This window comes from Diaphorina citri, unplaced genomic scaffold (assembly GCF_000475195.1).
Source record: "Diaphorina citri unplaced genomic scaffold, Diaci psyllid genome assembly version 1.1 scaffold1794, whole genome shotgun sequence".
In the NCBI taxonomy this organism is placed as follows: Eukaryota; Metazoa; Arthropoda; class Insecta; order Hemiptera; family Psyllidae; genus Diaphorina; species Diaphorina citri.
The window spans coordinates 34,014-56,766 of record NW_007379220.1 but is presented as its reverse complement, the minus strand read 5'-3'; the positions used below and the strand labels follow the sequence as shown (position 1 = coordinate 56,766).

Sequence of the window (22,753 nt, the reverse complement as noted above, 5' to 3'; positions counted from 1 at the left end):
GACTCTTGAGTGGAAGGTAACCACTAGGCGAGGTTAACGCCGGAGGCGTTTTCTACCACCTAACCCTTAGAGCTCCATCAAGCATATCCCATGGTGTTTACCCTCAGAAACCCATGTATTAAAACATATCCCTTGAAATATGAGAGACAAACTCTTCAATTCTTGAACTTTTTTCATCAAGAAATGGCAAAAATTTCACTCAGAGGCCCACTTTCAAATGGTTATTTTGTGGCCCGTGGCAAGCAAGTGTGGTAATTGAAAATACACAAGTGGCCCGTGGCAAGCAAGTGTGGCAACGTCCTTACGCACAAAGAGTTCGAGGCCGCGTTGTTGCCGCGTCGCGTCTGCGGCGGTGGTGCCAGCAGCGGAGGCGCTACGCTCGCGCTACTCGCGCTTCCAGTTGCGCTATTCGCGCTCCCAGAGGCGGATTCGTGAGCGCGTGGGTCGAAGTCATCCTCGAGCAGATCATCCAGGAGGAGACCTTCGAGTTTGCGCCCGACAGATGGCGCCACCGCGCTACTGCCTGCGCCTCCCGGACTAGACGTTAGCGCGAGCTCACTGCGGGGGAAGAAAGAGACGACAATTAATAACAATCGATAATCAATTACAAATATTCCAACGGATGAAATATTTTATCCCTAGAAGAAGAAAATTTTATTTATTCCAATGTAAAAAATTTCACTAAAATTTCTACCCTCTGGTAAAGACCCTAGGTTTTCTCTCTAGATGGTCAGAGCAATCTTTTGAGCAAGAAAATGCTTGGAACGGGATTCTCTCGTATCAAACAATTTCTTGCCTAAATGACCCAGCTAAACATGGGATTATGAAGTCAACGCTCCATAATCCCATGGCCTCCACAGCGAAGGGTTCCAACGGATTACTTATGGGCTTATGGCCGATTTTACCACTGAGAATTAACACAGTGTAAAGGGTTTTCTTTGACGTCACCCATTCGACTTACACAGACCCGGTATTTCTAAAACTCTTGTAACCTAACCCTATAAGAACACTTGTCACTGCTCATTTTGTGAGAGCTGAAGTACCGAAAACACTCTGTGGTAAGGTTATGCTTTCAGCACCTACAGTTTATTAAGATATACTAGCTTGCTTATCCTGCTCGAATAAGACTAAAAAATCCCTTTACTCCAGTAGTCTGAACAAGGTTTCGTGTATTTTATGGGTGTAAAATACAAGATGGGGGCACGGTTAGCCCAGTGGTAACGTGCTTGCTTACCATGCAGAAGGTCCCGGATTCGAATCCCACCATCGACAAAAATTTGTACTCGTTTGAGTACTTTCTGGTGTTCTCGTGTAGACACAGCACCTCAATGGGAAATATTGCGTCTCTTCTGGCCCATGTGATGAGAGACATACTATGGGATGGGCATGCTACGACACAGATCACACGACTCTAATGTAGCCATTGTTTCATTACTACAAAATAAAAACGGCGGTGAAACATCTGCCTTTTTAAAAGCATTTCGTTACATATTAAAATAATGTTCATAATCATGCCCTAATCATTAGTGACTAATGAACCCGATGGTTCTCAAAATTTGAAATTCGCGCCACTCTTATGAGCACAACATGGCGGTTTGTTTACATTTTTTTAAGGACACGCTTTTATAACACATGAGGTATAGGGTACCCTCCCTCCACTACTTGAGCTCCTTGATTTTTTTTTTTTTTTTAAGAAGTTTGATAGAGGGAACTGTAACTGCTAAGGTCGTATCGTCCCGAAATCGAGAGAAAGAAGACAGAATAGGAGAAATCTAGCCGTTCCGAGAACGAACCCCGGGCGGGAATTGAACCCGCGGCCTAGCGCTTACAAGGCAGACGCGTTACCCTCCACGCTAACTAGGTTGGCCTACACCAGCTTAACCCCATACACAAAAAGCTTAATCTGAGGTTTAGGTGTAGGGGCTGGACAGCCCTAAAGGTTGGGTTAAGCTTCTACGAAAGGGTGGCCTACATAAGTGGAGGGCACGGTTGGCTCATACGTCACAATATACAGTATGTCCCAGTTGTCCCAGACTTGGACGGATATACCCCCAGATTTTTACGAGGGGGCAAGGCATTCTGCTGTGCCTGGGGGGAGGGGCACAGCTATATGTACACCCTACTTCAGGGTTTATGCGCTTTTCCCAGAATGAAATTCCATGACTATTCCATGATACCTAGGTATACCTGTGAACTAGGGTGTACAATAAAATTGTACATATTTTGTTTTAATTCCATTTTTTTTTCTCCCCAATCCTTTCCTTTGTTTTTGTTATTATGTTCTGTCTTATTCAAAAATAAAACCAATTCTAAAAAAAAAAAAAAAAAAAAAAAAAAAAAACTCCCCGTTAGTCTGCGCGGTGGGTTTGGAGTCTCCAGTGTTGCCGCCGGCGCTGTTCGACGTTCCAGTGTTGCCGTTTTGATGGAACAAAATGGGTACTAAATGATGGGCTTTGGTACAAATTCGCAGCAAAAGTTGTGGTGCTAACTTCACGCACCTGAAAAAGTCACAGAAGAAAACCTTCATAACGGTAAAAAATTCCCAGGAAAAACATCGTGGGATATAATTTCGTACAGTATAACCATCACTATCTTGACGTGCGTCAAATCAGCTTTTTGTCTCAGCATATAGTTTTTTTCTTGACTTTGCTGTTTTATTTTGGGTGTATGTTTTTTTTATGCTTATGGTAACTTTGGCAGGTTTATAACTTTCCATTGGGTTTACTTACGAGGTAGTCCAAACCTACTCGTTTTTTTTTTTTTTTTTTTTTCAAAGGACTAACGTCACTGTTTAACAGTTAAGGTCTTTTTAGTGGCGTGGGTTTCACCCTCCTTTCAGAGGCAAGCTATCCGTCTCCTCTAAAAGCCCATTTTCCTTTCCCAATGACACTAAAATGTGAAACGACATTTAGCCCTATTTCGAAATTTTCTTTCCCCTTTTCCACCTTTTACATTAGCTTCTCCACCCCTAAAGGCTTGCACACAGGAGGCCCGGGTTCGATTCCCAGCAGGGCCGAGGTTTTTTTCGGATCTGTGCTTGGAGTTCGGGGTGCACTCAGCCTCGTGAGGACAATTGAGTAGCTACTTCAATCGAGTAGCGGCATTAGCAGGGTAAAAAGATTATTGAAATATGGAAATTGATTGCAAAGGAGGCACATAGTAATGTTGTGATATATCCACTAAAGTTGTGAAAAAGCTCTGCTTTAGCACAGGGAATTTGAGATTTGTTTTTTTGTTCTCTCATTACGATCCGCCATTTTGTTTTACATTAGAAATATGTGTAGGAAGTTTTGGCGGTAAAATTTTATCAGCTGATTTTTTAATCGTCCTTTTTTTACCCCCCACTACCAAAAGTTTTCCATTCTAATAATAAAAAAAAAAAAAAAAAAATACAAACATGACAAAAATAATAATTAATAGAGTTCTCAGGTAAATATGTATGTATAGCAGAGCTGTGTAATGGATCATTGATTGTGATAGTAATAATAATAAATGGAATAACAGTAAAATTACTTCGTCTATTATTTCACCATAAAATATTACTTGACGAAATATCCCTTCTGAGAAAACACACTACTTTTAACTACTCATTCATTCACTCACTCTCTCTCTCTTTTGAGTTTATTAAACAAGGTCTTTTGTTGTAAACATTATGTATCATGTTATTAAACCCATAAAATAAATGCCATTTCTTTGAGTTAATATATCACATTTTTTAACCTTCCATTACTTTCGTACACAAATGATGAGAAAATATTGGAATTGGTCCAAATTTAAAGTTCAGTGAGTACCTACTACGTAGAGAAGTGGAGGTAGAGCTGAAGATCGCCGAAAATCAAAAATGGGAATCGGAAAATGCCAGATTTCAATTAACTTCCGGGTCATAAACTCGGAAGTTTACCAAAAATACTAATACGTAATTGATTAACGTATTTGAATATTAGCGAATACGGACTGCATATACCAACCTCCTCACACAGTCAGGTGAGTTAACGAAAACCGTTGAATCAATCAGAAGGGAAATGCGAAATGCTTACCTCAGTAAATCATTATGGAAGGAGCGAGGTGGTACTGGGGGGACTGAGGAGCCATTAGTGACAGCCGGAGTGGTGGGGGTATCATTTAGGTTGAGAAGAAGTGACGTCATACCTGTGGAACATATATGTAATGTAAAATAATACATGGAGGTATAAGGTAGGGGAGGGGAAGTAACTATCCCGATGTGTATCCTTCAAAAAATGAAACAACACACAACATGGTGTTCATAACACAACATGGTTTCAAAATTTGAAAAGCAAAACCAGTAAAATAACAGCACCAAGAGCTCATCATCATCATTATTGATGAAAATTTTTTTGACTTTTTCCAGAAAGATAGGGGGCAGAATACCTAAAAATCAGTAAAAATTACCCCTTCATTTAAATAAAATATGCAGAACGTCAAGGAATATGAGGAGGAATGCGCCGCAGGCCGTTTTTCGGAAAAACTTGATAATTAATTTGAACATTTTTAATTTTTGACCGGGTGACAAATTCCATGACTTTTCCAGGTTTTCTTTGAATTTTCACGATTTTTCATGACTTTTTGGCCGATTTTTGATTCTATGACTTTTCCAGGTTTTCCAGTTTTTTCAGGTCGCGTATAAACCCTGTACTTCACAAAAGGTACAAGTGACATTTTTTTGCGAAATCGAATTATGTGTTAAAATAGGTTATATAAGCATGGAGCACAAACGATACTTCGTGAAAATGATACCTAGGTATACCTGTGAACTAGGGTGTACAATAAAATTGTACATATCTTGTTTTAATTCCATTTTTTTTTCTCCCTCATCCTTTTCTTTGTTTTTGTTCTGTCTTATTAAAAAATAAAGCCAATTCTTAAAAAATAATGATAAAAAAAAAACTCACCGTTAGTTCCAGTGTTGCCGTTCGTCGTCGTCTCCACCAGGGTCAGGTCCGTCAGGCCATGCACCCGCATGTAGGTGGCCACATCGACGTCGGACGTCGCTAGGTCCGTCAGACGCTTCTTGAGGACGGCGTTTTCCGACTCGAGACTGTTGACCCGCTGTTGGAGCACCATCAGACGACGCTGCACCTCCATCTCGAGGAACCGTCTGGGAAACACAAGCGAGGGGGGGAGAAACCAGTCACCCGCTGTTGGAGCACCATCAGACGACGCTGCACCTCCATCTCGAGGAACCGTCTGGGAAACACAAGCGAGGGGGGGAGAAACCAGTTAGACATGAGAGAAGAGAAACCAGTTAGACATGAGAGAAGAGAAACCAGTTAGACATGAGAGAAGAGAAACCAGTTAGACATGAGAGAAGAGAAACCAACTGAGCAACTGAAAGAGGTGTCTGAGAAAACCAAGTCGTATTTTATTAATCCTCTCTGTGAAACTTCCGCCAAGGAGATATGAATTTTCAACATTAGCAACTTCGAGACTGTTGACCCGCTGTTGGAGCACCATCAGACGACGCTGCACCTCCATCTCGAGGAACCGTCTGGGAAACACAAGCGAGGGGGGAGAAACCAGTTAGACATGAGAGAAGAGAAACCAACTGATCAACTGAAAGAGGTGTCTGAGAGAACTAAGTCGTATTTTATTAATCCTCTCTGTGAAACTTCCACCAAGGAGATATGAATTTTCAACATTAGTAACTCGATTCTCAAAGCATATCCCATGGTGTTTACCCTCAGAAACCCATGTATTAAAACATATCCCTTGAAATATGAGAGACAAACTCTTCAATTCTTGAAATTTTTTCATCAAGAAATGGCAAAAATTTCACTCAGAGGCCCTCTTTCAAATAACCATTGAAAATACACAAGTGGCCCGTGGCAAGCAAGTGTGGCAACGTCCTTACGCACAAAGAGTAAAAAAAAAATCAACTCTTTGCTGCCTGCCTCTGTGAGCACAGCGGGGCATGATAAAATACGACTCTATCATAGTGTGTCCACACATAGTCGACCGGCCATCCATCGATGTCGACAACCGTCCACACTGCCTCGACAACACAGATTTACCTCGTCGATCGACATCGATCAACGGCCGGGCGACTATTTTTCCATTCATTTATCCTCACCACTTATCTATCCCCAAAAAAGCTCAGACATTTCATCAAAATCAGACAAATCGTTCAAAAGTTATCATGGTGGAAAGGAAAAAAAAACGTCACTGTGATCGTTGAAATCGCTCGCTCGCTTGCTTGCTCTCTCTCTCGTTTTATATTTAGCCGTATTTTATTATTATTACATTTATGGTGACTTTTTTTTATAGTCAACACGGCTGAACCAATGAGATTCCGCTTTGGCCGTCCACACTTGCCCCACAAAGTAGAATCTCACAATCTCATTGGTTCAGCCATGTTGACTATAAAAAAGTCACATAATAAATTGTGGTAGGTAGACATTGTAAAAACTTGCGTTAAGAACGAGATTTGAACCGCGGACCTTGTGTATTGGCTGACGCAAAATCCATTCAAACACACGACTATTTATATAATGGTAAAAGTGAATTAAAGACAGACAAAAGAAGAAAATCCCTGATAATTTTATAGAGCTTTAGCTTTCTATAGCTACGTAGAAAAACTTTTAGAAATAAACAGGGTTTATAGGCTTTTCCCGGAATGAAATTCCATGACTTTTTCAGAAAATTTGGACATCCACACTAAAAAAAACCGTAAGATTACCCCTTCAATATTTCACTTTATGTGACACTCAAAAGTGGTATTCGTTTTCCATACAAACCAATTTTCAATATTATTAAAGTTTGGTGAAAAATGATAATGATGAGTTGATGAAAGGACCACAGTTCAAATCTGTCAGGCGAAATATTCCATAGAAATCACAAAGTAATTGCTCTCTCAACTCCCTTTTCTCACTCGTTTATACCAATATTTCACTTTATGTGACACTCAAAAGTGGTATTCGTTTTCCATACAAACCAATTTTCAATATTATTAAAGTTTGGTGAAAAATGACAATGATGAGTTGATGAAAGGACCACAGTTCAAATCTGTCAGGCGAAATATTCCATAAAAATCACAAAGTAATTGCTCTCTCAACTCCCTTTTCTCACTCGTTTATACGTTCATCCATTCTCTTTTTCTTCATAAACAATTATTGAGGGTGAAAAGGAAAAAGGAGTTTCATGGTGTGTGTTGACAGTTTCAGGAATCGACCCCAAACCCGTAGTAAATGTGACGTCGGTTTGAGCACAAACATTGCTTTTTCCCATCCCGAGTACTTTTTCTCTTCGATTTCGGGACGATAAGTCCTCTTAATACAATCTATTAATGGCCCAAAATTACAAGTCCCTTTAAAATGATAAACATTAGATACTTATGGTCGGAAGCACAAAGTGTGTTCACATTCGGTTCAATTTCAACCTTCGAATTCAGCAATCAGATTGGTTGATTCAAAAAATTCCATTAATTTTAGCCAACCAGATTGCTTCGTCCCAGAGTTAAACATAGAGTTTAAACACAATTTGTGGACCCTGCATATGTAGTACTTTTGCAGGAAGTTTGATAGAGGGGACTGTAACTGCTAAGGTCTTATCGTCCCGAAATCGAAGAGAGAAGGAAGACAGTACAGGAAAAAGCCAGCCGTTCTGAGAACGAACATCATCCGTTCAGGATAAAATCCGCCCCGGGCGGGAATCGAACCCGTGGCCTAGTGCTTACAAGGCAGATGCGCTGGCTCAACAGTTTCTTTCAATCACACTCATAAAATTGTCGGGTAAGGTAAAGTGTAAGGTTAGCCGCTCACTATCAGATAGACCTGACAGACGGACCTTTTCAGCCGTACATATCAGATCTACCTGATAGTGTGTGTGCTCATCTGGTGTCAGGCATACCTGATCAGGTGTACCTGTCAGGTCTACCTGATAGTGAGTGGCTGGCTTTATAGTTCCCTCTTCTTTTTCTTCGCCTTTTCCCGTGCTGTCCATTTGGCAATACAAGTCGGCGTTTATCGTCAGTCTTTACAAAAGAAGAAAATCCCTGATAATTTTATAGAGCTTTAGCTTTCTATAGCTACGTAGAAAAACTTTTAGAAATAAACAGGGTTTATACGCTTTTCCCGGAATGAAATTCTATGACTTTTTCAGAAAATTTGGACATCCACACTAAAAATCAGTAAGATTACCCCTTCATTTAAATAAATATGCAATGTGCAGAACGTCAAGGAATGTGAGGGGGAATGCGCCGCAGGCAGTTTTTCGGAAAAACTTGATATTTAATTTGAACATTTTAATTTTTGACCGGATGGCAAATTCCATGTCTTTTCCAGGTTTTCTTTAAATTTTCACGATTTTCCATGACTTTTTGGCCGATTTTCAGATTCCGTGACTTTTTCAGATTCCAGGCCGCGTATAAACCCTGATAAATAGTATTGAATTACTACCTAGTACATAGGTACTAAAAAAAAAAAAAAAAATGAACTGAATTATTTTGTCTCGTGAGAATGTACTAAAATTACTGATTGTCCTGTGTAAATGTACTAAAAAGTACTGAATTATCTGGACTTGTATTAATGTACTAAAATGAACAGATTGTCTTTTGTGAATGCACTAAAAAGTACTGAATTTTCTGGTCTTGTATTAATGTACTAAATTATTTTTGTCTCGTGTGAAGTGTGAAGGTACTAAATTGTACTGATTTTTTCTTTTTCCCTCAACTTTAAGAAAACTGTTTCGTTTCCTGTGTTGTCAAGTCTCACCTGTCGGTATCAGCCAGGGTTGCCGAGTGTCTGTCTGCACGTCTCACCACGAGTCCAGAGCCAGGGAGCAGGTACTCGTCCTGAGAACCGAGGGTCTGGGTTCGATCCCCGGGGTCGTCTTCGGGCGCTCGGTGGGTGAGCATACATTGGCCACTCGATAGGAGTTGAGAGGAGAGGGGGAGGGAGGAGGAAGAGGGGAAGTTATCACAGATACAAATTGAATGACTAACATTATTTAACCTATCACGAAGCCTTGGGCGGGGGGACGGGTGAGGTGCGTCCGGCGTGCTATGACGCAGACAAGAGGACATACTATGAGAACATGTACACGGCGCGCTAGGATCCGGTGGTTCGCGCTTGATAGAGTTAAACGTATCAGCGGCCTGCGCTTCTTGTATCGCTTTCAGTTGACTCACAAGCTCGGCGCGTATTTGTTCGTTAATCTCAATACGTTCACACAGATAGTACACCAACTTCCTGGCGATCTCATTCACATCCTTGTTATGCAGCTCATCTCGGAGTGCTGTGTTTCTCTCACTCTCATTCCTCGTCAAGTCTTCATGTACAAAGCGTACACATTTACACTTGGGACAGGTTGGTTCATCATCTCTATCCACACAGGATGATGCGAGCTGATCATATTTTCGCTTGTTAGCAATTCGCTCCGAGGCGGCAGTATCTAAAAAAGACTTCCGACTATTTGTCAGACTCAGTTTGGAACTGCCCAGCGTATCCTCGTACAAGTAAGGGACTTCATCCTTCATATCAACATGCGTGGAGAGTTTGTTCCATCGCTCAATGAGGGAGCTGCCCGCTTTCATCAGGTCTAGCTTCTTCTTGATCAATGTCTTATAGAATGGATCTAGAATACTACCGTGTCCTGTATCTTCCGAGATTCGCTCGAGGATATTGGTGGTCGTATCCTCTTCTATTTGGAATGGTTTATGGAAGTTGATTTCTATGTGCGTGCTTCGTACCGTACTGGCGGGGCTAGGGGGGACCTTGCCACCACTATGTACCTCCTCTATCTCAAGGTAAGGTTTGAACGTCTCTACCTTGGCATCCGTTTCCACTTCACTCTCATCACTGAAGGAGTTGGGCGGGGTCTTGGGTCGGAAGTACCTCTCTCGTTCCAATACTTGGACATCCAAGTCTCGCCAGAGATCATCCATGGAGGGTCCCAGGCGATCCAATATCACCCGACCGCCCCTGCCTATCCTTCGCCTCGCGAGCCCTATACACCGCGCGACCGGCGTACGGATATACACAGGGTTGAAGCGATGCCTGACATCTGTCCCGCCTGCCCAGGGCCAGTCTCCTAGTGTAGACTTGGGCGCGTGGTACGACACGCCGCCCGCGCGACGGAATGTAAAGTAGTTATCCTCTACCTGGGTGTGCTGCGTGCTACTGCTGAGTTGTGGGGAACCTTGCTCATCATCAGAACTCAGTCGGAACTGACAGCTTGCATTCACATCTGCTGCACTAGAGGCAGGCGGCACGCTTTTCAGTTTTCGCTTCTTGTAGTGGCGTTTTTCTTTCTTAGGTATAATCTCATCATCCACATAGCTGTTGTATTTCTTATGCACCGGATGATGCGTGCTACTCCATGAGTTATTGTACTTGTTGTGACTGGAGAGTGGTGTGTTATGTCGGAGTGCTTTACTCACTAGGATTGCTTCCTGATATTGTTGTCCCGTCCAGTCTTGTAACTCGTAGCGTTTCTTGAAGATATCGATGCTCACTTGCACCAGATCCTTCTTGAGTAGTTCTCTCTTCTTAATCATCTCTACAATATCCTGCGCACTCGTCAGATCCCAGCTCAGCTTGATCATCTTCTCATAACTCGACTCATCATTCTTTCTATTCTTCCTCGTCTGCATGGCCGTCCACGCTTGCTTCACAAAGCGGAATCTCACAATCTCATTGGTTCTCAGCCATGTTGACTATAAAAAAAGTCACATAATCGAATATGGCTCTACTTAACATATCACCCTCCCTATCTACCGTCATATGTTTCTTACTTGTAGGCGAGATCGAACGCCTGTCCGATGGTGAGCGTAATGTCCTCGGCCAGCTTGTCCGACAGGAACACGAAACACATGTGCTGCTCGGACTCCGGCGTCTCCTTGACGATGAAACTGAAGAACCGACGCTCCGCCTTGTCGTCCGCACAGTAACTAATACGATGCAGAGGATACTGATGCATGATGCGCTGCGAAACAGAGAGAAACAACACGAAACATGGTCAGAAACATTTACATTTATCTGATCGGCCTTCGGCCGCTGGCAAAGCCATGTTATCTTCGTAATAAATAAATACAATGCTGCCTTTTGGTAATATGTTCATCTGAACAAATACGGTCTCCGGCCGCTGGCAAAGCTACTTATGTTATACTTATACAGAATAAAAATATTGCTTTTAGTAATAGGCCTGCTGCCGCCGCCAAGGTCAGTGTACTTCGTTTCGTTAATACATAAAAGGCAATACGGCCTCCGGCCGCTGGCAAAGCTATCCATGTTATACCAGCTTGAGAGTTTTTACCATTCGGTCACATAGGTGGACAATGATCTTCTTCTTTGACGCCACTTTTTCCCCATTTTACTGGCGGTCGGCGTTACCCTCCTTTATCCTACCCTTCCATACCCTCCCCTGATATCTCTTTTTCTCCCAAGTCCTGCTCAACCTTATCTATCCACCAGATCCACCTTAGTTTTGATCTTTCTCTCTTTTCCTCCCTGATTGCCTAGTTTCTCTATTGTTTTACCTATGTAAATCTCGTGTCTCTAGGTCAGTGGTTCTCAAACTTTTTTGCATGGCGCCCCCTTTGGGGATTCTAGAGATAGAGCGATCAGTGTGTGAACTATGAAATGTGAAATGTGAATGAGTGAATGGATCTCGTTCTTATAATATAAGATTAGCGAATACGGACTGCATATACCAACCTCCCAGCACAGTCAGGTGAGTTACATTGACTGTACTTAACACAACAATAACGAGAAGTTATACGTTGAAAAATAATTTTATCGAGATGAGGGACATACTACGGAATGGACATGCTACGACACAGAGTGACAGACCACACGAGTTTAATGTTGCATTTGACTGCATTTGTTTAATTTTTACGAAATAAATAATAATAAGTTGAATGTCAACTACGACTGTTCAAAATTTCCAACCCACCTATCCTTTGGAACATTGATTGTTCCCGGATAGATGGGCAGTGTGTACCGTTCTTGTATGAATGTGAAAATAAAGGCCAACACAACAATAACGAGAAGTTATACGTTGAAAAATAATTTTATCGAGATGAGGGACATACTACGGAATGGACATGCTACGACACAGACCACACGAGTTTAATGTAGCATTTGACTGCATTTGTTTAATTGTTACGAAATAAATAATAATAATAATAGACTCTTGAGTGGAAGGTAACCACTAGACGAGGTTAACGCCGGAGGCGTTTTCTATCACCTAACTCTTAGAGCTCTATTAGTATGTGGTCAAATTGTCTCGTCTGCATTTTATCTTTCCTCCGTCGGAACGCCACGTACGGGTCATTGACCGCTGTATTGCCTCGCACTTCTGTCTTCACTTGCGGCGTTATAAATTTATCAAGATTCCATTTATTAATATTACAACAGAAATCAGACGGAGAAAATACGAAACATTAGTTATAAATTTATCAAGTTTCCATTTATTAATGTTACAACAGAAATCAGACGGAGAAAATACGAAACATTAGTTATAAATTTATCAAGATTCCATTTATTAATATTACAACAGAAATCAGACGGAGAAAATACGAAACATTAGTTATAGATTTATCAAGATTCCATTTATTATTAATATTACAACGTAACAAAAAAATTCACATAAATGGTATACCCATCCGTAAAAGCTTGTGACACGGATGGGGATAAATCGCACGATCATCTCGTAGTATGATGAGGGACATAGCACGGGATGGGCATGCTACGACACAGACCACAGTATTCTAATGTAGTACCTAGTTGTTCCATTGCTACGAAAAAAAAACGGCAATGATACTCATTTTAGAGAAAAATCGGGTCTGTGCTTGGAGTTCGAGGTGCCCTCAGACTGTTGGGGACAATTGAGTAGCTACTTTAATTGAGTAGCGACCACTACACCACTGAGGTTGGTAATTGATCTTACTACAATTGGAATTCTTCTACGTAAAATTACTCACATAAAACCTATCTACATTCTTATCACTGGTTATTTAACATGCATGTCTATTGTACGTGTTATGCCTAGGTCTTAGGGCACCATGCTTTTTCTCAAGACCATTTCTTGATCTTTAGGTTGCACCTGAGTTATGACTAAGACTAATGGGACTGCCATAAGAGTCATTTCGCCATCAAACCAAACCTCACCAGTTTATAAAAAACGGGCCTAGTTAGCTTTGAAGGTAGCCCTTTCTTTCCAGGTTTTTTTTTTAGTGATATGTAGTACTTTTGCAGGAAGTTTGATAGAGGGGACTGTAACTGCTAAGGTCTTATCGTCCCGAAATCGAAGAGAGAAGGAAGACAATATAGGAGAAAGCCAGCCGTTCTGAGAACGAACATCATCCGTTCAGGATAAAATCCGCCCGGGCGGGAATCGAACCCGCGGCCTAGCGCTTAGAAGGCTTACAAATATAATACTGATGGAGAATTGTTTACAAGTGTACAACTTGTTTTGGAGATTGGCTTGTAAATGCTAGGTCGCCGCCGGTGCGATTTTCATCCTGGGCAGATTTTCGGACCTTTTCAGCCGTACATATCAGGTCTACCTGATAGTGTGTGTGCTCATCTGGTGTCAGGCATACCTGATCAGGTGTACCTGTCAGGTCTACTTGATAGTGAGTGGCTGGCTTTATCGTCTGCATTTTATCTTTCCTCCGTCGGAACGCCACGTACGGATCATTGACCGCTGTATTGCCTCGCACTTCTGTCTTCACTTGCGGTAGGAGGTTGTGTTTGGTTTTGAATCGTTTGTTCAGCCAGTAGTCATACACGGCAATGATCAGACTCTCATCATAATCTCGCAGCAGAGACTTGGCGTCTTGTTCACTCACCACTGTATGGTCACTGTTCCGTTCCAACCGATCCACCATCTCCTCGAACTTGGCGTTGGGCAGGTCGATACTCTTGGCTTGAGATCGTAACCACTCTTCATCCTCCGAGTCGATATCATACTCTGGTATGTCTTGCTCCAGGGCGAAAGGTTGCATATGGATAAGTCGCCTGGGGAGGGTGAAGCATGCCGGATACAGCATGTCGTACAGTGTAGGATCAATAGTGTATACTTCAGGCGTGGGGATGACATGCCCGGTGACCATGGCGCGCTGCAGGTGATGCTCGGCCTCTTCATCCTTCTCCATGCCTGACGGCATCTGCGGGACTGCGCGCCCTGCACTGTAGTCCTGGAGATCAGGTAACTCGTCTGCATAGTACAAGGGCAGGGGCTTGTTGACATCCAGATGACACGAGCGGAATGTTCTCTTGTTCGCCTTGGAGCCGCCACACCACCTGATGATGTGAGCAGGAGGGGGGATTATGCCAACTACATATCTAAACTACAACACAACCTACATAACTACATCTACAACACAACCTACTCCCCCCAATCTAGGAATCATTTCTAAATATAAAGGGAACATTCGAAGATCCCTCTTTAGCAAAATTCCCATACCGAAAACCAGACACTTTTCTCTAAGCCCTCGTTTAATCTACCACCTAACCCTTAGAGCTCCATTATTATGTGGTCAAAATATCAAATAAATGAGGATAAAATTCCATGCCTCGGCTGGGATCGATCCCACGCCCTCCTGTTTACCAGGCGAGCGCCTTGACCACTACACCACCGAGGCAGGCGTTTACTGTTTCTTTTCGGGTACTGTACTGTAAATAGTACCATAAATATCTGCTCGTTTTTTTTTTCAAAGGACTAACGTCACTGTTTAACTGTTAAGGTCTTTTTAGTGGCGTGGGTCTCACCCTCCTTTCAGAGGCAAGCTATCCGCCTCCTCTAAAAGCCCATTTTCCTTTCCCAATGACACTAAAATGTGAAACGACATTAGCCCGCATTCGAATTTTTCTTTCCCTTTTCCACCTTTTACATTAGCTTCTCCACCCCTAAAGGCTTGCACACAGGAGGCCAGGGTTCGATTCCCGGCGGGGCCGAGGTTTTTTTTGGATCTGTGCTTGGAGTTGGAGGGTGCACTCAGCCTCGTGAGGACAATTGAGTAGCTACTTCAATCGAGTAGCGAGCAGGAGGGGGGATTATGCCAACTACATATCTAAACTACAACACAACCTACATAACTACATCTACAACACAACCTACTCCCCCCAAACTAGGAATCATTTCTAAATATAAAGGGAACATTCGAAGATCCCTCTTTAGCCAAATTCCCATACCGAAAACCAGACACTTTTCTCTAAGCCCTCGTATGTATTAGCTTTTCTCCCCCACTGAGTCAATCACTCGATACGAGTGAAGCACATGTGGCAATGTTTCAAGTTCTTCTAAAATGTTACTGGATGCTAGTGCTGTTTACACGAGGTTAGTAGCTAGACTTGCCTACGAGGCTCGTGTAAGCAGACATTAGAACCCGCTTTTATGTAAACACATTCCCTTGTATTCTCCCATTCATAAGTACAGACCTAAGCCCAACGTACCCTGAACAAAGGGACATGTCTACTTGTAACTCACAAGCTTAACTAGTGCATACTTACAAATTGCGAGGGCTATCTATATGTTTATAATCAAATCAGTTGCCGTTTTACCTATTGGGGGCAACTTTCAAAATTTTCGAAGCACAATTTCATTCAAATTTTGCCATTTTTGTTCCTTTTGTGTCACATCTTGACGTGCGTCAATTCAGCTTTTTGTCTCAGCATATAGTTTTTTTCTTGACTTTGCTGTTTTATTTTGGGTGTATGTTTTTTTTTATGCTTATGGTAACTTTGGCAGGTTTATAACTTTCCATTGGGTTTACTTACGAGGTAGTCCATATGGCGTCATTCTGTGACAACCTAAAAAGTAGGCAATAGAACACAAGTTGTAATCACAGAGGTCGGATAAGTCGAGAGGTAGCCGATTTTCTGATCGGTTTCATTGTTACAAGACTATTAGAGTGATACATATATATGTTAAAAGCTCTTGTATGTTCAATTCGAGGTATGAATTTTTCATACCTCAAATTGAATTTTTATTAGAGAAAGTTCAAAAAGTTGACGAGGTACGAGGTTCAATTCAGGGTGGTAGACCCCACCTTTGATCAAACTTTAGTTGTTAATTTATTTTAGAGTGATACATATATATGTTAAAAGCTCTTGTATGTTCAATTCGAGGTATGAATTTTTCATACCTCAAATTGAATTTTTATTAGAAAGTTCAAAAAGTTGACGAGGTTCAATTTAGGGTGGTAGACCCCACCTTTGATCAAACTTTAGTTGTTAATTTATTTTATTATTTTCTGTTATTATTTTAAATTCGGTTTGATTAATCTGTTAAATAATTCGAGGTACGAAAATAGATTATCTATTATCACAAAACAGAAATCTATTACAAGAATTTTAAAAACCCAATTATATCACTTTTACAATGCTAATTGATTTGCTTCTTTTGTCTGTACTTTAATTTTGTCTGTCATTGTCCATTCTATCTATTAGATTATATGGAATACAAACAATATTTCACGGCCTCTCAATCAGCTTTAGAGTGATCGCTTTGAGGCCAACTGGTTTTGGCTAAACAAAATTTTCCGAGTGGGATGCCTTTCGCACTCTACCTTCGCTATTGATTGCTTTGAGGCCAACTGGTTTTGGCTACACGAAATTTTCCGAGTGGGAAGCCCTTCGCACTCAACCTTCGCTATTGATATAGCGTGAGGAAATTTGGGCTAGTCTTCTCCCTGTTTATAGTCCCCTAGGTAGACGCTGATTTACTCTCTGTTTATAGTCCCTCAGCCAGACTTGTTGAAGAATGGTACAAGCATGTTATCTTTATCTACAAACCAATTAGACTCCGTACAGGAGAAACATTTCAGCAACTAGTAAAAAAAAAACATCGAAATATTTACGTCGAACTTTAACCCGATAGCGTCCAAAGTTTGGTTTCCATACCAGAAACACTACAAAGTAAGTTTCCAAATGTACTAATCTAATAAGAGAGTGAAGAGAACGTCAAAGAAAAAGCGGAAGAAATTTTCGACATACCTTGAAAATGAACCCTTGCAGAAAAAAAGTTAGTCCAATTTATTCAGTTGTTGCAAGTTATTTTTAAGGATTTTCTGTAGTTTTTTTTTTTTTTTTTTTTTTTTTAGTCAAATTTTTTAGTTTGTTGAAAGTTTTTTTTAAGTTTTTTTTTTTTTTTTTTTTTTTTTTTTTTTTTTTTTTTTTTGTGGAACGCGAGCTAAATGGTTAACACACTAACCTACCAGATATCTAAAAAAGAAAATTTCATTTCTGGAACACCAATGGGTGGTAAAGTGTTAAAAGTAATTAGCACATGACTTATTCCCGTACACAAAACGCCATTTCCACACCACACTAGGTATTATAATGCAAAAACACACAATTAAGACCCCCGAAGGAAATCAGTATCAAAAGTTGTTTGCGAAAACACAATTCACCATTATCTGAAAAATTAGTGCACACTCACTTCCATCCAATTAAAATCGACACAGAGTACCAAATGAACAATATAATTATAACATACCAAATAATGATGAAGAGGAAGAAATCTATGGCAAAAGTGAGAAAAAGAAAGTGAAAATGATACAGCATCTGAGATTGTTTTTAATTTATTTATTTATTTATTTTTTACCATGATTGTGTTCAATGGAGAGATTTGTAAATTAGTAATGCAGGTTTGTACGCGTTAGTTTTTACACTAGGGATTACCAACTCGGGATTGAGATGAAACGAGGATTTCCCTATCAATCCTGAGACAATCCACGGTGGTAAAACTCGACCTTAGTGTTTTCACACAGTTTAGATTGGGATATTGGGAATATAGTGGGTGAGATTTCGCACTTCTCCACGAAGAAAACGATAATCTTATATGGTGCCCTCAGGAGGCCATTTACAATACATTAGAGGTACCTATATCAAATAAACACACCACATACCATAAACAACACATTCCCCGCTGGGATGAAAATAATACAGCTATTCTACAATCTGCAAAATCTACATGAAGAGTAGAATTATAGGTGAATTAAACCAAGTCGTAATTGATACTGAACACAAAATTGACAGTAGGTACCAAGTAAACTATCAACTAATATAAAAAAAAAACCGACCAAATGAAAACATTAGAGGTACAATACATTAGAGGTACCTATATCAAATAAACACACCACATACCATAAACAACACATTCCCCGCTGGGATGAAAATAATACAGCTATTCTACAATCTGCAAAATCTACATGAAGAGTAGAATTATAGGTGAATTAAACCAAGTCGTAATTGATACTGAACACAAAATCGACAGTAGGTACCAAGTAAACTATCAACTAATATAAAAAAAAAAAACCGACCAAATGAAAACGACAAAATGACATTAAAAAGATCTTAAGAAGAACAACAAAAGGCCACCCTTTTGGAACCCATAATTAGAATCGCGAGTATTTAGGATGATCCCTTTTGTTATATTTTTAGATTTTGATCGAGTGACGGTGTCCTGTGAGCGGAGTCAGTGGCTTAGACGCCAGTTTTGTGATTTTACCTGATTTTCAGAATTATTTGTGAATGTTCTTTGAAATCTATGGACATGGAAGGAGATAGGTATTGTTTCCAACACCGTACCGTGAGACCCAGACTCTCCAGTCACCAAAATTAGCCAACCCTCGTCGTAAGCTATTTATAAGCTAGTAAATATCCATATCTACTAAAGAACAGCTACGTAGCGGAATAGTAATACATAGTACCCCAACCCTCGTCGTAAGCTATTTATAAGCTAGTAAATATCCATATCTACTAAAGAACAGCTACGTAGCGGAATAGTAATACATAGTACACCTATAGGTGTAGATAAAGACAAACATAGGTAAACTCCCATCCAAATCAAGCCATTTGTAAACAAATCACCTAATACTGATGAAGCTATTTATAAGCAAATATGTGTGGGAATCTTTCAATCAATACATCTGTAGTACCATCTAGTAATGAAATTTGTAGTATATTTTGTACATAGACTACCTAGTGATGAAATTCATTGTATTTCTGTAGTACCCAAGTGATGCAATCTGTAGTAAGTTGTAACTAAATGATGACAGCATTGAAAACAACCAATGTCACCGTAGTAGCAGTAATCAACCTAGCCATTTGTCGTACCTAGCCGTACCAGTCGATAAAACCCACATATTCTTCGCCTTTTCCCGTGTTCAGACGGGGACGGCGTTTTTCGTCGGCCTCTCAATCAGCGCTAACTAGGGTGATTGCTTTGGGCTCACAATTGGTTTTAGTACAAATTTTACCAGCGGATGCCCTTCGCACTCAACCTTTGCATTTCTTTAGCAAGGGGCATTCAGGCTGGTATACTCCCTGTTTAAAGTCCTCCAGACAGACCAAGCTGGACTACTCCCTGTTTACGTCTCTCAGCCAGACAGTTCCACATAATGTGTGCCTAATATGCACACGGCAATGTGTCCGATCTTTCAATATAGAGTTGCAATATCTAACTGTTAACATAATGGAACTACCTGTCCTAATTTGTCTAAATATAGCACTACACCATAGTTTAAAACCATTATGGACAATCATTGGGCATTCATGTGTCTCCATTTGAGACAGAATGAAAGTGTCTCCAAAAATTCCAAGTTAACCCTTAGACATTAGCAGGTGGGAGTAGTAGGGTATTATGATCAGAAGAGAGTTACGAGTTAGATTGATTTAACTCATAACTCCAAGTTATAGCGCACCATAAAGCTATAAACACATTTACGTTTTGTCGCATTAATTAATTTATGTGTGCCTAATATTCCATTGAAGTTATTCGATAGACAAGACCTGTAATTTAGCATTTCACATTGTACACAATAACTTGATAAACATCGCCTTATGCAAAGAGGAAATGTCACTCTGACAGAAAGTATCTCGCCTGAATCAAAGTGTCAACCCCGCCCAACACAAAGTGACATTCGATGCAAATAAGAGTTGTTATTTACACGGCTCAAATAAGGCTAATGAGTCCCTTGTCCAAAATAGTGGGGAACATAGACTCCACGAAGATTGTGAAATGTAATCGGGTGTCCGTCCCCTGAAGTTAGATTGATTTAACTCATAACTCCAAGTTATAGCGCACCATAAAGCTATAAACACATTTACGTTTTGTCGCATTAATTAATTTTGTCTATCACAAAGTCATCCCCGGACTGGAATCGAACCCGCGGCCTAGCGCTTACAACACAGGCTACCTTACAGTCTATCTACTAACTCATTTGGATTAGATTAAAAGCTTGTAAACTTCAAGTTCAGTCAGTCTGAGTGGAAACCATGTCAGTTATCATTAATGGTAAGGATGTTACTTTATAACAAGGTTAGTAAGTCACGCCAGTGTAGATGATCGAGTGACATTGGCACACAAGCTAACTGTTCTGTCGTCTTCTCTCTTGTACATTGGTTCGTATACAGTACAGTAGGCATAATGCACTTGAAGGATGATAAAATTCAAGCTTGAGAAGAACGTTGGGAGTGGCAGAAGGATTGGAAGAGGTAGCAACGATTAGATTGTTTCATTGCTATTTCTATTTCTACGAAATAAAAACGGCGGTGAAACTCTGATTAAAGAAAAAAAGTGTTTAAAGTGTAAACTACCTTCTTCTTCGCCTTTTCCCATGTTCAGGTGGGGTCGGCGTTTGTCGTCGGCCTCTCAATCAGCTTTAGAGTAATCGCTTTGAGGCCAACTGGTTTTGGCTACACGAAATTTTTAAAAAAACAAAACGGAAAACCCCCCCCCCCCCCCAGTTTGAGAACCTCTGCTCTAGATGTTCAAACCATCTCAGTCCTCTCTTGTGTCAGCCACTCACGCTTTACTCTGTTTGACAGACCGGAGGCGGGAAAAGCTTCAGAAGGTCGCAGGTCTCGAGATTTTTCAGAGACGATACTCACCTTGGTTTTGGGTTCCTGGATTGCGACGCCATCGACGCTGATGGTGAGTTCTACTTTGGGTAGCTTGGACCCTTCGGATTTCCGAATGTGCTGCTGATTGAACTTGAGCTTTCGAATGCCTTCTTTGACCACTTCGATGCCTTTGGGTTGGTCAACTTCGAGATTGCCAAGAAACTGAAATCAGACGGATAAAATACGAAACGTTAGTTATAAATTTATCAAGTTTCCATTTATTAATGACTTGAGCTTTCGAATGCCTTCTTTGACCACTTCGATGCCTTTGGGTTGGTCAACTTCGAGATTGCCAAGAAACTATTAAGTACAAGCTATGTTTTCTATGTGTTAAAGTACTGTGTTCTATTTAGAGTGTTGAAATACAAGCTATGTATTCTAGTTAGAAGCTATGCTTTCTTTGTGTAGATAATAGAAACCGTTCCATATGTTGCACTAGTTAATTCAAAAGTGCACTTTTCAACAGTGCATACAATAGAGACCATATCAAGTTATCAGGGCTTTGTGATTTTTTTTTTTATATATGGCTTTGTTTTAAACAAAATTTCAGACAAGAATTAATAAAATTGGTTTCTACTGAAGCATGTAATGAACATCTGGATTTTGAAAAGCACGACCTAGGACAAAGCAGTAACACAGCTAATAGTGTTAGTTAGCTCTGTTTCAAAACAACAGAATCCTACTGATAAGAGAAAGGAGTGATAAGGCAGAGTAACTTTGGAGGTCTGCACTTAACGAATCGGATTAAAAAGAGCTTGAGATTAATCCAGAATCGCTGAGTGAGGATAAAATTACATGTCTCAGTCTGGATCCGAACCTCCTGAACCCAAGGTTAAATACTCAAATACCAAACCACTGAGTGTGTTTCTGCAAGTGTGTTTGCCCAATGACGCAGGAACACTTGCAAAATACGTTTTAGATAAATTTCAGTTAATTAGAGCTAATGTTTTTTGTAAATCTGTATTTCAAAATGACATTATTGAAAATCACGATTCAGAAGAATTAATGATGTATTTGATGATGATGAAGAGGAAGAAATCTATGGCAAAAGTGAGAAAAAGAAAGTGAAAATGATACAGCATCTGAGATTGTTTTTAATTTATTTATTTTTTACCATGATTGTGTTCAATGGAGAAATTTGTAAATTAGTAATGCAGGTTTGTACGCGTTAGTTTTTACACTAGGGATTACCAACTCGGGATTGAGATGAAACGAGGATTTCTGTAAATTAGTAATGCAGGTTTGTACGCGTTAGTTTTTACACTAGGGATTACCAACTCGGGATTGAGATGAAACGAGGATTTCCCTATACTTAATACCCAGGTCAACCTATCAATCCTGAGACAATCCACGGTGGTAAAACTCGACCTTAGTGTTTTCACACAGTTTAGATTGGGATATTGGGAATATAGTGGGTGAGATTTCGCACTTCTTCATGAAGAAAACGATAATCTTATATGGTGCCCTCAGGACTCAGGAGGCCATTTCTGTAGGAAACCAAAAATAGGTCACACATCCCCAATATAGGACAGCTTTATAGTCGTGGACCTCCGAAGCCGTAATTATGATACAAAATACTTACATCTGGCGAAAAAATCCACGGTGGTAAAACTCGACCTTAGTGTTTTCACACAGTTTAGATTGGGATATTGGGAATATAGTGGGTGAGATTTCGCACTTCTCCACGAAGAAAACGATAATCTTATATGGTGCCCTCAGGAGGCCATTTCTGTAGGAAGCCAAAAATAGGTCACACATCCCCAATATAGGACAGCTTTATAGTCGTGGACCTCCGAAGCCAACCGCTAAACCAAGTTTGATACCACTTAACTCACAGCGTTGCAAATTACACACACAAAACTACCAGAATTATATTAATTGCGAAA

General features: G+C 40.5%; 1 protein-coding gene across 1 annotated transcript in view; it reads right to left on the bottom strand.

The window, feature by feature from the left end:
* Positions 1-77: 77 nt before the first annotated feature.
* Positions 78-22,753, bottom strand: part of LOC103517276 — a 35,869-nt gene continuing 13,193 nt past the window's right edge. The window contains exons 3-10 of the mRNA XM_026829433.1: positions 20,856-21,029; positions 15,738-15,802; positions 13,609-14,261; positions 8,727-10,596; positions 4,911-5,116; positions 4,038-4,149; positions 306-558; positions 78-131 (exon numbers count right to left, since the gene is read on the bottom strand). Coding sequence (XP_026685234.1) covers positions 78-131; positions 306-558; positions 4,038-4,149; positions 4,911-5,116; positions 8,727-10,596; positions 13,609-14,261; positions 15,738-15,802; positions 20,856-21,029 — 3,387 coding nt within the window. The remainder of the gene's footprint in view (positions 132-305; positions 559-4,037; positions 4,150-4,910; positions 5,117-8,726; positions 10,597-13,608; positions 14,262-15,737; positions 15,803-20,855; positions 21,030-22,753) is intronic.